This window comes from Epinephelus moara, chromosome 14 (assembly GCF_006386435.1).
Source record: "Epinephelus moara isolate mb chromosome 14, YSFRI_EMoa_1.0, whole genome shotgun sequence".
Lineage (NCBI taxonomy): Eukaryota > Metazoa > Chordata > Actinopteri > Perciformes > Serranidae > Epinephelus > Epinephelus moara.
In genome coordinates, this window is record NC_065519.1 from 544,872 (window position 1) to 561,238 (window position 16,367).

Genomic DNA, 16,367 nt, shown 5'->3' on the forward strand with positions numbered 1-16,367 from the left:
GAGAAGGCGTGTCCTTTTCAAAAATGCAAGAGGCGTTGCTTTGTTGTCGGCCGTTTTCGCCGGTGTGTTAAACACACTTTAGAAAGGAGTGTCCCCAGACTATCAGAAGGCGGAGATCTCTGATTGTCTGGTGGCGAGACTACCAAAACACTAGTCAGCGGTGAAGTTCCTACAGCAGTGCTGGAAAGAATGACTGATTCAAAACACAAACAAAACCAGGAGCTTGCTTCTTGCTTCCTGTCTGAATGTTGAGCCGAAACATGATGTTTTTTCTAAACCTAACCACGTGTGTTTGTTACATAAAGAAATAAATGTAAATATGAGTTGTTGTGTGACATTGTTAAAACAGAAACTGCACATTTCCTGTGAAAATGGAACGAGAACAGATCGGCAAAAATATCTATTGATAAAATCTGTGTACACACAGCTCCTCAGAAAAACCATAGTAGAATGATTCTTTCTCAAGTGAACCATGATGCTTCTGTAGTTCTGCTTCTGACAGGTGCTCCATATGTAGCTGTTAACATATTAAAAAAGTTGGGAACTAACAACTTTCAATGACCACACGTTTGTTCAGTTTGACAGAAAATCAGATATGTAAATTTGAGATATTAATTTCCAGACATATACATCCTTTCAAGAGCCCTAAATGACACAATTCTCTCCAATCAATATCTGTAATTAGATCTGCTGCTCTTCTGGAAGATTGCCCCCCCCCGTGGGGCCCCCCCATCACTCCTCAGGATTCCTGCATATCTGTGAACTCTAACGAAACGCTCTTGTCTGTGAGCCGCCGCCTCACCTCGTCCCCCCGGAGAGAAAATGCTGCATTACATAGTAATCATGCAATCAGCCGAGAGCAGGATACAGTAGCCACATGCTCTGAAGACGACCTTTAATTGAGCGTCTGATTAGCACCGGCGATGAGAGGGCGGGAAACTCACGTCTCATAGAGGTGCCCCCCCTCCACGCGCTGCTCCACAAAAGCCAGCTGCCGCACATGAAGGGTGGAGTGGGGGAAGGCAGCGTGCATCCAGGGCAACCCCAGCACCGACATCAGTATGTTAATGAGCCCAGAGAGCATTAGGTCCCAGTGATAGGCTGTGCCCTTCAGCAACCTGAGGAGAGACACAACTGTGACACCCAGCCTGCGGCACAGCAACAACAACAACAACAACAACAACACGCCACATCACAACACCAAGAAACACATCTGCACCAACACACAGAGAAAACAACATTTGCATACAGTAATATTTTGAAGTGAGCACAAGTGACAGAAGTCAACACACACACACACACACACACACACACACACACACACAGATACAAAGGGCATCGTCCTCCTAAGGTCAGCGGTGCCCTTCAACACAACCTGAATAAACTCGCTTAGATGTTTCACTGATTCTTCTCATTCAACATCTGAAAAACATCCATGTAAAGAATCAACATGTCACCGACAGTGATGTCACACAATGTCGCCATGTTACGGTAACGTTACAGAAAAGGATGATGTGACCTTTATTTTTCTGCACGTTAGCGAGAGATCACTCCTGTGCATCTTCCCTGTCTGTCCAGCTTTACTGTCTACAGCAATTTATATAAATAATAATAAGAGACAAAAATAAACCTGGAAAAGTCTCACTAAGTTTTATTTGCACCTTTTTTCCATCAGCCAAAAGACACCAGTAATTATTAACTTAAAAGATTGATATTTTAAACTAATATATTGTGACAGATTAAAAGCAGAGATGAGGAAACAAGAAGAATAAAAAGAGCAAAGCAGGAGCAGAAATAACCAGGAACTGTTTCCATCTTCAGTTCTATTGTTAGAGACTCGACAGGAGAGCTGGAGTTAAAGGTTAAATCCACAAAACACTGTTTACAGAGCTTTTTATAGGCGTTACATCATTTTCATTCTTTAGTTAATTAAAAGTATTTAATTTATTTTTGTTTGGATAGAGTCAGTAATATCACAGTTATGGAAAGACATTTCTGCCAGTGTAATGAAAAATAAAAAGATCCTGTAAGTTATTATAATGAGAATAATAATGAGTTAGTATTTCAAATAATGAGGTAGTCTCTAACAATACTGACAAATTTCCCAAAATAATGAATTAGTTCCTCGTAATAATGAGAAACGTTCTCAGAACAATTATTTTATTTCAAAATAATTATAAACATTTTGAAAAATTATGAGTTAGTATCTCAAAATAAGTTAGTATGAGATACTATTTCAAACTAATGAGTTAATTTCTCAAACTAATGAGTTAATATCTCAAACTATTGAGTTAGTATCTCAAAATAAGTTAGTATGAGATACTATTTCAAAATAATGAGTTAATTTCTCAAACTAATGAGTTAGTATCTCAAAATTATGAGTAAGTTTCTCAAAATAATGAGTTCGTATCTCAAAAGAATAAGTTAGTATAAGATACTATTTCAAAATAATTAATTTCTCAAACTAATGAGTTAATATCTCAAACTAATGAGTTAGTTTCTCAAAATAATGAGTAGGGATGTCCCGATCCAGCTTTTTCACTTCCAATCCGATACCAATATTGCAGCCTTGAGTTTTGGCTGATACCGATACCGATTGGATCCAAGCGCGTATTATACATATTCACTTATTTTGTTGTCAGTCATGTTAGAAAAGGTTTGATCAAGCGATATTACTCTAACAAGAACAACTAATTAATCGGGCTAGTTAGAATGATCCACAACAGTTGGTATGAGAAACTGACCTGTTTATTGTTAACAGGGTTAAATAAACAAACTTTAAACTTGAACATTAACATTAAATAAAAAATATAGCTGGTTTGCTTTGGCTGCTTTGGCCCCTTAATAAATAGAAAATAAATCAACACAAGAAATCTTTAAAATATCTAACATTGAAATTAAAATAGCAGCAAGATTCCACACACTTGTGCTTTGGCCCCCTAATAAATAAAAAAAAGATTCACACCACAAGACATTGTTGACATTTAACAAACAATGCAGCCTTTCCTTTTCAGTTATTTTAGTAGTGTTTTTGTAGTCCATCCATGGCTCCAGTTTCACTAATTGTGCCCAAAACAATGCCATCAGTGCTCTTTACTTAAACAGTAAGAGTGTAAACCAAATAAAAATATCACTCTCAAAAAACCAGAGCAGAAAACAAATAGTCAGTTAACTAAGTTGACCGCTACTCTTCCTATCCTCCGTGTGTGTCTGCCGTCTGCATGCTGGCCTGGTGGATCGATAGTAAGAGCTGGAGCGGATCACTGGAATGGACTGCTAGAATCGCGGAGCGCTGGGCTTCCGTGAAAAACTGGATCGGAGTTCTTGGATCGGCATTTTTCCATGCAGTCCGATCCGATGCCGATGCCCGTTTTTTGCTAGTATCTGCGGCCGATACCGATCCGAATATCGGATCGGGACATCCCTAATAATGAGTTAGCATCTCACAATAATAAGTTAGTATGAGATACTATTTCAAAATAATGAGTTAATTTCTCAAACTAATGAGTTAGTATCTCAAAATTATGAGTTAGTTTCTCAAAATAATGAGTTAGTATCTCAAAATAATAAGTTAGTATGAGATATTATTTCAAAATAATTAATTTCTCAAACTAATGAGTTAATATCTCAAACTACTGAGTTAGTATCTCAAAATTATGAGTTAGTTTCTCAAAATAATGAGTTAGTATCTCTCAAATAATAAGTTAGTATGAGATACTATTTCAAAATAATGAGTTAATTTCTCAAACTAATGATTTAATATCTCAAACTAATGAGTTAGTATCTCAAAATTATGAGTTAGTATCTCAAACTAATGAGTTAGTATCTCAAAATTATGAGTTAGTTTCTCAAAATAATGAGTTAGTATCTCAAAAGAATAAGTTAGTATGAGATACGATTTCAAAATAATGAGGTAATTTCTCAAAATAATGAGTTAATATCTCAAACTAATGAGTTAGTATCTCAAAATTATGAGTTAGTTTCTCAAAATAATGAGTTAGTATCTCAAAAGAATAAGTTAGTATCTCAAAATAATGAGTTAGTATCTTAAACTAATGAGTTAGTATCTCAAAATTATGAGTTAGTATCTCAAAAATAATGAGTTAGTATCTCAAACTAATGAGTTAGTATCTCAAAAATAATGAGTTAGTATCTCAAAATAATAAGTTAGTATGAGATATTATTTCAAAATAATGAGTTAATTTCTCAAACTAATGAGTTACTATCTCAAACTATTCAGTATCTCAAAATTATCAGTTAGTATCTCAAAATAATAAGTTAGTATGAGATACTATTTCAAAAATAATGAGTTGATTTCTCAAAATTATGAGTTAGTATCTCAAAATAGTGAGTGAGTATCTCAAAATTGAGTTAGTATCTCAAAGTTATGAGTTAGTATCTAAAATAATGAGTTAGAATCTCAAAATTATGAGTTAGTATCTCAAAATAATGAGTTAGAATCTCAAAATTATGAGTTAGCATGTCACAAAAATGAGTCAGTATCTAAAATAATGAGTTAGTATGTATGGAAGCCCATTCCCGCCACTTGATGGAAAAAAAATAAGATCTAATAACTCAAAATAATGAGATACTATCTCAACATAATGATACTAACTCAAAATAATGAGATACTAAGTCAAAAAATAATGAGATATTATCTCAAAAATAATGAGATACTATCTCAAAATAGTGAGATACTAAGTCAAAAATAGTAAGATACTAAGTCAAAAATAATGAGATACTAAGTCAAAAATAGTGAGATACTAAGTCAAAAATAATGAGATACTAAGTCAAAAATGATGAGAAACTATCTCAAAATAATGAGATATTAAGTCGAAATAATAAGCTGCTAAGTCGAAATAATGAGATACTATCTCAAAAATAATGAGATACTAACTCAAAATAATGAGATACTAAGTAAAAAAAAAGAGATATTATCTCAAAAATAATGATAGTAAGTCAAAAATAATGAGATACTAAGTCAAAAATAATGAGAAGCTATCTCAAAATAATGAGATACTAAGTCAAAAATAATGAGAAGCTATCTCAAAATAATGAGATACTAACTGAAAATAATGACTTGGATTGTCGAAGGCTGTAACTGTACTCTCTGACGTCATTATTGGACTTGGTATCTCATTATTTCAACTTAGTATCTCATTATTTCGACTTAGTATCTCATTATTTTGAGATAGCTTCTCATTATTTTTGACTTAGTATCTCATTATTTTTGACTTAGTATCTCATTATTTCGACTTAGTATCTCATTATTTTTGAGATAGTATCTCATTATTTTTGAGATAGTATCTCATTTTTTCCATCAAGTGGTGAAAATTGGCTTCCATAAGTATGATATAGTATTTCAAAATGAGTTAGTATCTCAAAATACTGAATTAGCATTATAAAATAATAAGTCAGTACCTCACAAAAATGAGTTAGTATCTCAAACTAATGAGTTAGTATCTCAGAATAATTAGAAACGTTCTCAGAATAATGAGTTCACAGCTCAATACAATGAGAAACTTGTTCGTGATTCTGTTAAAGTCTCATTTTAATGACTCACAGGATCTTTTTCTTGATGTCACACTTGCATTAATGAGCCTTCATATAACAGTACGACGTAAGGAACATTTTAATCTTATAAAATAACGTTTCACAGATAATTCTTCTTGGAAACCTGACTATTTTTTAGACTATAGCAGCTGTTGTTTTGCCTCCCGGTGAGTTCTTCCTCGTTTGGAACAGACATTTAGATCCAATTAATTTCTGCCCAACAAATGTAGATGATAAGGGTTGAGACTCCATCATTATAGATTGTCACTGTGGGGCTGGTTGATGGCTGATGGCTCTAAAGTGGTCTCTCCAATGCAAATTTAGAGGAACAGGGTAAAAGCTCAACATTGTGTTTTGGCTGCGAGGCTTCTTCAGAGCTCCCTGACTGTGACAATTTGACTCAGATGTCAAGTTTCTGGCTCAGTTAATCTTCCCCCCTAACAGACCGGCAAATATCCCGTTTCAGCAGATCCCAAAGGTCCTCGCTGGCTTTTTGAAGGGTCATGGAAAGACTTTAAGCCAGTTAATGCACAAAAATTAGAAGCATCCCGGGATTCACCCTGCCTAATACAATCCCTTCTGACAGCACTGACAGTTTAATAACTGTAAATAAAATCATAACAAAGATTAAAAAGACTCCGTCTGTACATGAACTAATCTTTGCCTCTACCTGTTCTCCGGAGCGTTGGTCAACGAGACAACAATGTTTTGGTCGATGAAGATGAGGAGAGCCAGGAGGAAGCCGAGGCCCATGGCGCTGACCACGTTCATGGCCGACAACCGCTCAAATGGAGCCACGTTGAAGACGGGCCGGTCGTGAACTTTAAAGACTGGAACTGTTCACAGAAAGAGAGAAATGAATCACAACCACAGCTGAAATAATCAGTCAATAAATCACTCAGTCAGAAGATAAATGGAAACTAGTCTGGTAATCTGTTAATCATTGCAGTTATTTCTCAAGACCAAGGACAAAATATCGGCTGATTGTCAGATGTGAGGATCTGCTGTTTGTCCTTGTCTAACTGAAGTTAAATACCTTTGAGTTTTTGGAGTGTTAGTTGTACAGAACAACCAACATCTGAGGCACAAAACTACACAGATACTAATCAAGAAAGTAGTGTCAGCATGACGCCTTAATCACAATGAATTAAGGTCCACACTGTTTTTTGTTTTTAATTTGCATGCGGCCATTTGCTGCGTGCTGCTACTTCGAGTTTGAGCCAATGAGCTGAGCATACAAGTGAAGCTAAGTAGACTGACCACATCACCAAGGACAGAAATCACTAATGTTATTTTGGAGTGAGTGAATCACCACCGACCTGTGGAGGAAATGAAATGTAGTTCACAGCAGCGTTCCTAAATGAGTGGAAACTGACTGCAGACCTGCATATAAAGTCCTGTGTGTGATTTATCCTGGCTTCATATGAGAAAAGAAAAACTCTGCTAGCTGCTAGGCTAATTTATTCAATATAAAATGCCATAGACTTGTGCTAATAACGTTAGCATGTGGTATTTGCGGGGAAAATGGTATACAGCAAAACACAAGTGTTTGTCTGTGAATCTTGTGAGTTATAAAGAAGCTGATTTGTGTTTGAAACTGTTTCTATTTAGTCATGTCTAATGTGTGTGGCCACGTTATCAACTGACTGTGCATGTCCGCATTTCATACTGACGTGACAGGTGCCGTCTGGCCGACTGGCGGTGTATCGTAACATCACGAAGGTTCCTGGCTTCATATGAGTAAAGGAAAACTCTGCTAACCACTAGGCTAATTTATTCAATGTAAAATGCCATAGGCTTGTGCTAAGAACATTAGCACGTTGTGGGGAAAATGTGTCGGGGGATCGATATAGCATAGTATTGCGATATTTTTGTGTGGCAGTATCGTATCATTACATGTACACCAAGAGTCGATTTTTTTATTATATAAATTATCAATATTACAAATAGAAATTAAACTTTAGGTAGCCTATGAGATGAATATCATCAGTTCCTTTTCCAGTTCATGAGAAACACTTTGCTGCAATAAAAAATGACTGAAGTGAGATGAACAGCCTGAAATCTTGACATAGTTTCCTTTGGAGACAGAATTTGCAGCTAAAAAAGGTAATGAATCGCAATATATTCTAGCGCAATACTCGCAAATCGCAATAATATTGTATTGTGATAATATTGTATCGTGGGGCCTCCGCAGAGTGAAGCGGTTCATGGTTTCAGACCTCACTGTTGCAGCAGAGCAGCTCTGATTTAAAAGTCAATTTATTTGCATTCATTTGATTCCCAATCAAAGCACTTCACGTCGTTAATATGAACTTCAGAAGTGTCTGGAAATGCAAAATAATGGAATTTTAAACATTCCATTAAAAATGCCAATAACTGCAATTCACTACTGAAATTCAGAGCTGATTTGTGATTTAAAAAAAATACCATTTGACAGCCCGACTGCAGAGTAACTGATAATTAATACATACAGCTATGATGTCTGATTCAACAGTGAGCTCTTCCTCTGATGAATGTGTCCTTACTCTGTTAGATAACAGTATCTGAGGACATGACCTGCTCGATCACAGCTGAATTACAAACATCAGGTTTTTAGTGGACATTAAAAGGTGACAGGAAAACGACTTTGTGAAGAATTTTTGCCTAAAATTCACCATCAGCACTTCCCAAGCTCGTCAGAGTCCATCTCCTCAAACATAACTGTCTCTCAAACTGTTTTGATGACTCGCGTTTTCACACCGAGAATCGTTTTCTGACAGCGGCTGTTTTTTTTTCTCAAGCGCTGAAGATCTCATTTAGGACGGCGTCCTCTCAAACACTGCTGAATTAAGTGCAGTTGGTTAAATTTAGGAAGAAATGACAATACAATAATGGGCCTATTATCTTATGACTTATTGTCTCTGGAGGTAAAGGAACAGAAAATTGGCCGGGCACTTAAATTTAAATTCACTTGAGGGTTTGGCGCTCGTCTCTGTGTTTCTGTGTCGACCCCTGGAGAACAGCTGCTGCCTTGGCAACGATGAATGGAGACTGAAAATGATGCGAAACAATAGAGGATAAAAACTGAAAATCTCCAATGTGTTTTGGCCTGTGCCTTGATTAAGGAACATAAAAAGACAATAAAGCCAGCAAACAGGGGAGGCCTCGCAGTTACACCGTCTGTCTTGGAAGGGAACGAGCTGTAAGTTTGAGCCCTTCGGCAGATTTGGACCAGAGTCTAAATCCCCAAAGTGTAAATACACCCCAAACAGTACTGTGCAGTCAGACAGTGACAGCTGACGACCAACCAACAACAGTATTTTTCATATTTAATGTCATTTTTGAAACAAACAGGCGCCGTGCTTTGATCCACAGATTTTTGTTTCTTACAGCAGGGAGCCAAACTGACTGTAACATTACCTAAATACTCAAAATGACAGGCCTGAACAATAAACCAGTCGTTCTCACTCCTACATGTCGATGATTTTGGCGTCAGACATCAACGCACAGAGGCAACTGTGCAGTGTTTGATACATATTGGTCAGCATCTGTTTCTGATGCTGCCGACCACGACCTCACTTGTCAAATTCTGCCACTTTGTCAGTAAATGTCAGCGCCAGACACGACGCACCAAGACACTCTTTGCGGCGGTGTGATACGCACCAAGTGGCAACTATTTCTGACACTGGCAACTACTGCAGTATAATGAGCAAGAACCGTGGATGGGACGAACAACTCCAGTCTTTCCCCCTGGGAGCTCGTAGTTTGTTTCCTGTGTGAAAACTAAAGTCAGTGGAGTTTTTTAGTAACATGGTAGAGTGCTAGTATCATGGTAGCGTGCTAAGAGAACTGGATACAATATTGGCGGCAGGATCCCGTTCATTCCTATTAAAGTTGCTCAGAGGTGCATGAAGCCAAAAAGCTCTGTGCTCACGGTATGAAATAACCCTGATGATCGGCACTGCTTCCACATCACTGGGCCCATAGAGCAGGCGAGACTTCCGCTGACTCCCAGTTTAGCGCTTCCTTAACTTGAATGGAGATTGAAAAAGAATAAATCTAATCTTGTGGCTGCTCCAAAATTTTTGAAATGTTATCGGACCAAATGGATCTTGATAGTAGAACGAGTCATTTCATTAGTTGTGATGCTTGAAAAAATGTATTCATTGATTTACAGACATCTCTAAGTCAATGGGAAAACAGTCTTTTTGGGCGCAGTGGCATCACATGAAAGACCCTGGAAATTTCAGTACCACTGTTTGGCCATTACGAAAATGGACGTACTTTCCGGGGGCCTGGCTAGTATGTGTAGCATGCTACACTCGTGACAAATGTCACATGACTTTATATTATGTTTGCAACAACCACACTTATTTCAGGCTAAACCACGATGCATTTCCTAAACCTAAACACAGGCTTTTGTTGCCTAAACCGAAGGAAATAAACGTAAAAAGTAAAGTGTTTTACATAGTATGTTTATTTTGAAAACACATAATGCATGTATGCGTAAATTGAGACACCATCTGTGAATGTCCAAAACCAACGAATAAGGCTACCTAGCACATCATATTGTGACGTTAAGGTCCGCTGACAAAGCCGCCATATTTGATAAGATGGAAGGAGAATGCAGCGAATAAACCCACCTTCTGTTTGTTTAAATGGACATTTAAAGGAGAGTTGACCCCCAAATAAAAAATACATATTTCTCCTCTTTCCTGTAGAGCGGTTTATCAAATTGGTGCAAGTTGCTGAGTGTTGCAGATATCAGCTGTAGAGGGCCAAAAAATGTCTGTTTCCAGAAATCCTGACAAAGTTACTGGAGATAATCCACAGACCTCGTTGTGAGCATGTAGGAACTATTTTCTGTCTACACCCGCCAACTGAATCACCGCGCAGGTTTTTAAATGGATTTTTGGGGATTTACATCTAGTTCCATTATACTGGAGAGAAGGCAGACATCTCAACGGCTGATAACCCAAAACTATCCAGACTGACAAACAGCTCTACAGGAAAGAGGAAAAATATGTGGTTTTGATTTTGGGGTGAACTGTCCCTTTAACACACACGCAGATGTTACAAATCAAATATTGCCTTCCTGAGTCATATTTAGCCTCGTTAACAGCACAGAAAAAAAACTGCTAATCACTTCATCATTCATTAAAAAGCTGTGAGAAAACATATCTGCCCGTACATGTGCTCAGAGTTAGCATGTGTCAGGAGGTATTTTGGGCGTCCAGAGTTCCTAAAGTTCTGTGTATTTTCTGCACAGACGAGGCTGTGATGACGACTGAAGTATTTCTAATGTTCTGACAGACGTGAAACTCTCCTGGTTAAATCATCATTACAACAGATGAGATACTGTGATCGAGTTCTGTGATTAACACTCAGGTGCAGGCCTTTGAACATTGATCCTAACCCTTCAATCCCAGATGTACATTTTGATCAGAAACATCTGATTGAAGAGCTTCAAATTCTGTTTTATGCATCACTTTGGGATTCTGAGACACTTTCTGTCCAAATCATAACAACAAAGCTTTTTGAATTTGCAGCAGCTCTAATTTGTGCCTCTGACTGGCTTTGTCACCATAGCAACAGCAGCTGAGATTCATGGGTATGGGAGTATTTAGTATGATCCACAGTACAAAACACAAACCTGATATTTCACGGAGAAACAAAATATTTAGTCATCATCTCCTCCCTCTTTAAAACTCTCAGAAAGATCAAGGTCATTACAAAGGCAGTGGTCATATAGTCCCTCATACAGCTGTATGTCAACTCTGTACATTACCGTAGCTTAAACATTATCACAAAAGATTTAGAGCTAAATTTTACATTTCTATAATGCATTAAACCTACAGATTTAAAATATCTGTCATTGTGTGTGATTTGATCCTAAAATTTACAATTTTAGCTCATCATGAACTAAAGATTAAAGAGTTTTGACATCAGAAAGTCGAAAGTCAGATTTCAGCTGCGAGCTGCCTCGTGTGGATTCACAAAGAAATTAAGATTAAGATAAAGAATTCTAGAGTTAGGGCCAAGAACATGTGTGAGGTCAAAGTAACCTTGACCTTTGACCTTCAATCACCGAAGTCCAATCAGTTCATTGTTGAGCCCAAGGAGACGTTTGTGCCAAATTCGAAGAATTTCCTTAGGACGATCTTGAGATACTGCGTTCATAAGAATGGGATGAACGGATGGACAGCCTGTGAAACATAACACCTCCGGCCACGGCTATTGCCTGCAGTGAGGCATGAGGTGGCAGTAGCTCAGTCCATAGGGACTTGGGTTGGGAACCGAACCCAAGGCACCGAACCCCCCAACCGCTCGGGGGCCAAAGGGCAGCCCCCTCACTCTGAGATCTCTCCACTTTGTGCATGCATAGGTCCTGTTTGTGCATNAACATTCAATCAGATCTTCGTTAAGGAAATTCCCTCATGACATTCTTGAGATATTGCGTTCATGATAATTAGACAGACAAGGTTGCAGTGATCCTGTCCTTTGACCACCAAATTCAAATCAGTTCATCATTGAGTCCAAGCGGACGTTTGTGCCAAATGCAAAGGAATCCCCTTAGGCGTTCTTAAAGTATTGTGTTCAGAGAATGGAAGAGAAAGATGGACAGACAAATGGATGTGCATATATATGAACGTAGGACAACCTGTTACAAGGCCTTCTGCCTTTACCTTCAACCACCAAATTCCATTGACTTTATCCTTGAATTTAAGTGGATGTTTGTGCCAAATTTGATGACATTCCTTAAAGATGTTCGAGATATTGCGTTCACAAGAATGAGATGGACATAAGGTCACAGTGACCTTAACCTTCAACCACCAAAAACTAATCAGATTTTCATTGAGGAAATTCCCCAAAGGCATTCTTGAGATATTGCGTTTACAATTATTAGATGGACAAGGTCACAGTGACCTTAACCTTGACCATCAAATTCCAATCAGATCATCCTTGACTCTTCGAAATTACCTCGTTTAGATACGGTGTTCAAAAGAATGGGGGGACGGAGGGACGGAGAGCCTGAAAACATAATGCCTCTGGCTGCAGTTATCGCCGTCACAGAGGCGTAAAAACAGAACCCAAAACAAAATCGTGGTCCCGTTTGTTGCAGGTCAGTTTAAACACACTGTGATTGGGCTGATTGGTTTTATTTATCAAAGTGAATTCACTCCGTCACCTGAAGAACCAACAGACGATACTCACGCTCAATGTCACTGAACAGGTAGGAGCCGATGAAGGAGAAAATGAGCACTGAGATCGGCAGGGCGCAGTCCGACAGCACCTCCCTCACTTTGGCATGCAGGAACGGACTGAAAGAGGAAGGGGAGGGGGGTGCGAGGAGCGAGGAGAGACAAATAATAGAGGAATACAATTACTGTGGACAAGACAAGGACAATGGCTGCAATCCTGACACTGCTTAAGTACCTCGGTCTGCCTTTTGCTTACACAATTGAATCCGGCTTTGAGGTTGATTTGATTACTGGGGGCAATCAGAAGTAGAATATTAATGCTTATTAAATCACAGGCTGGAACAGAAGCTTCGACAGAAACGGGAGCTTTGAGAGAGCCCGTCTGGAAACTTCCTTTAAGCTCTGTCACTCCAGACAATCTTTAGACTCAAGGCCCAACTCAGCAGTATTCATCGCAGCTGGCGGTGCTCTCATCCAAACAAGATTTAAACTTCTCCAGTGATTTATCTTTAGAGTGCTGCAGTGCTGCAGTGCTGCATGTACCTCCGTTTGAACTGGTACAGGGTGTAGCCCATCCATAACGTCCCGAGCATCAGCAGGAGGCACAGCACCGGCCTCTCTCGAGTGCACTGGATGAGGGATTCAGGGAGGGCGTTGAGCGCGAACCCGGCCGCCACCTCACTCCTGTTTCCCCCGAGCAGGTCTTCACTCTGACTGAAGGTCTCTATGCTTCTGTTGGCCAGCGTCGGGGCGTGGTAGTACCTGTGAAAGACTGGAGACACGCCCACAGCTTTTAGTTACATCAAAACAACCACTTTCAGCAACCTATCAAAATGTTCAGCCACACTAACGGGTTGGCTCTAAGAACGTTGATGTCAGTCAGTCATGACTTTGACTTTTTTAGAAATATGTCAATAAATATGAGACAGATGGACAGTTGCACAGACAGTCATGGTGCCCAGAGGATGAATCCTGATGAGTTTATTCTCCAAAAAAAAAAAAAAAGGCAATACGGAAAATTTTCTATGTCCAAACATACACACATTTTAAATCACGTATAAAGACATGATATTCAGGAGGGTTGAAGAAAGGGTTTGACATTCACCAGCTGTTCACAGGGATTATTTATGGATTTATTTTTCTCTTAATAACAATGTATTAATATGTAAATGAGTGGATATTTCTTTACAGTATGTGGGTTTACACATATATACATATATATACTGTGTATTCATATCTTGTATTGCATATATTCATTTATTAAAAGATTTTAAAAAAGCAGGACAAGTTGATTAAGATAAATGTGTAATATTACTATTTATATTATTTTTTTAGGCAAAGACAATTGGTAATATATATGTTTGTGTGCATATATATGTATATATATATATATATACATATATATGCACAGATTTAGACTGTTTTATATTCAGAAGTCATGTATAATTTATATTATATACAAAGACAAGTTTATATTTTGTAAGATAGATATTTGGTAATTAATTAATCAATTAATTAATTAATATATTTACAGTGGCGGCCCTAGCACATTTGACGAACCGCCCCCCTTAACCTAGCTAACAATAAAAAATAACAAACAAATATGCACTAATTTGCTTTCAGTAACATGCTGTACATGTGCTATAATATTCAATATAAATCAATAATTCATTTTAAGAAATGACAAATTAACTTGATGAAAAACACAAATTTCAGGCAGCGGGTGACGATTCAAAATTTAAAAATATAATCAAATAATTCAGAAACTCTCTCAAATATTCTGCAGTTTTCAAACATTTATTCTCCTGTAGATCAACGTTTCTCATTCAGTGTTATCTTTGCTGAGTCAGCTCATGTAGTCACACTTTTCCAACTTGCTTTGTGTCTTTGGTTTGGGGACGTGACCTCTTGACATGTGCACCTGAACACATCAATGACATGTTCTTTCATATTAGTTCATTCATAAACCTCTGAACTTGAACAGCTCATCTGTGCTTCAGAGAGATTTCTGCTCACGTCCAGAATAAAGTCATCTTTGACAAAAAAGTTTCAAGATGACAAAATTATACTTGTGATGTCACAAGAATGAGACAAATGCACCTGCTCTGTTGTCAGCTGTGCATTACATCATCATTCAGACTCTGTATCCTGTTTGAGTCTCTGGAGGAGGCAAAGTTTGAGGCCACGTGCTGCTCTTCATCAGAGGCAGAATACAGATCAGACATCACACAGGATGATCCCTGTCCTGTTTATTGTTTTTGGACATTTTGTCTCAGACATCAAATATCAGATATTAAAATCATCTTAACGGCAGCGACAGGATCAAAGGTCGATGGATTATAATCCTTAAACATCACACTGTGTGATTTTATCTCTGTGCTGAGCCGGACCCGACTGTACGGACCTGAGATCAGTGGACCATCAGAGCTTCAGTATTAACAGCAGTGATAATGTGTGTTGGTGCTTTAAAGCTACTGTAAATAAGGAGACTGAAGCAGTGATGTGTATAAGAGTGTCACACACAGAGAAATGATTTCTATCGCTCTGATTGGAGAGTGTGTGTGTCGCTCCGTCCGCAGGCCTTTTCATCACACCAGAGGAAAGTTATGCAGCGGGCAAAGTTGCAGAGGAGACTGGATACACAGCCTGAATGTATTCATTCATGTTACTGCGAAATATTTGGGATGAAAAGTGTCAACAAAATGGCAGAGGTTAATGTTATGGTAATGGCATATGAGCTCGGAGCGTATTTTACAAATGGTTTCTGAAAATTGAACTACTGCACCGGCAATCTCCAAAACAGGACAACACTGCATTCCAAATAAATTACATTCTGCTATCGTCACCTCGTCTTTCTGGAAATTAAATTGTGTAAAATATTTATGGTATACTAAGATGAGGTGCAGTAAAGGCAGGCGTGGTGCAGTATGGCTGCAGGCGGGGTCCAGATCTGGGTTGATTAATTCAGTATCTGTCTCAGCCTCTCAGTGTCCTGACCCACCTGAGGAACAGAGGGACTAAGGGACTGTTCCATATTTGAGGTTGATTTAAATGGTTATGTTTTGTATTTATTTTACAACTGATTTTATTTATTTATTTATTTTAAGAAAAATTAAACTATTTATCAGCCAGAAACTGTAAAAACAGAAATTATTGTAGGAATTTCAAATTTCCAACGGTCCTTGAACACATTATGATGGATGAACACTGTCATCAGAGAAAAAAACAAAACACATAACAAAATCTGAACTTTGAACTCTGCAACAGAACCCATCCACCAGGACCTACGGTGGTATTTTTGCTCATTGTGATGTCACTTCTTAGAGTATCCTCAAATGCTTCATGTCACTATTATCTGTACAACCTGAGCTGAAAGGTTATGTAACGTGTTCACACCCGGCGCAAACACAGCAATATGCGTAATACATGTAAAGTCAATGTGAAGATACGATTTGAAGTGCAATGGACATGACATGGATGTCATGAAATACGCAAATTACATGGTGTGAATGAAGTGAGTAGTGTGATTTCACGTCATACACATTCTCGAGAGATGAAAAATCAGAACTTCCACAGCGAATTCGCACCACGATAGCCAGTCAGCATTGAGATCCCCCGGGATTGCCGAGGACC

General features: G+C 38.2%; 1 protein-coding gene across 2 annotated transcripts in view; it reads right to left on the reverse strand.

The window, feature by feature from the left end:
- slc4a11 (solute carrier family 4 member 11) overlaps window positions 1–16,367 on the reverse strand; it is a 156,396-nt gene that overhangs the window by 13,390 nt on the left and 126,639 nt on the right. For both annotated transcript variants that reach the window (XM_050062113.1, XM_050062114.1), the window contains exons 14-17: window positions 13,278–13,506; window positions 12,748–12,854; window positions 6,224–6,389; window positions 945–1,118 (exon numbers count right to left, since the gene is read on the reverse strand). In XM_050062113.1, coding sequence (XP_049918070.1) covers window positions 945–1,118; window positions 6,224–6,389; window positions 12,748–12,854; window positions 13,278–13,506 — 676 coding nt within the window. The remainder of the gene's footprint in view (window positions 1–944; window positions 1,119–6,223; window positions 6,390–12,747; window positions 12,855–13,277; window positions 13,507–16,367) is intronic.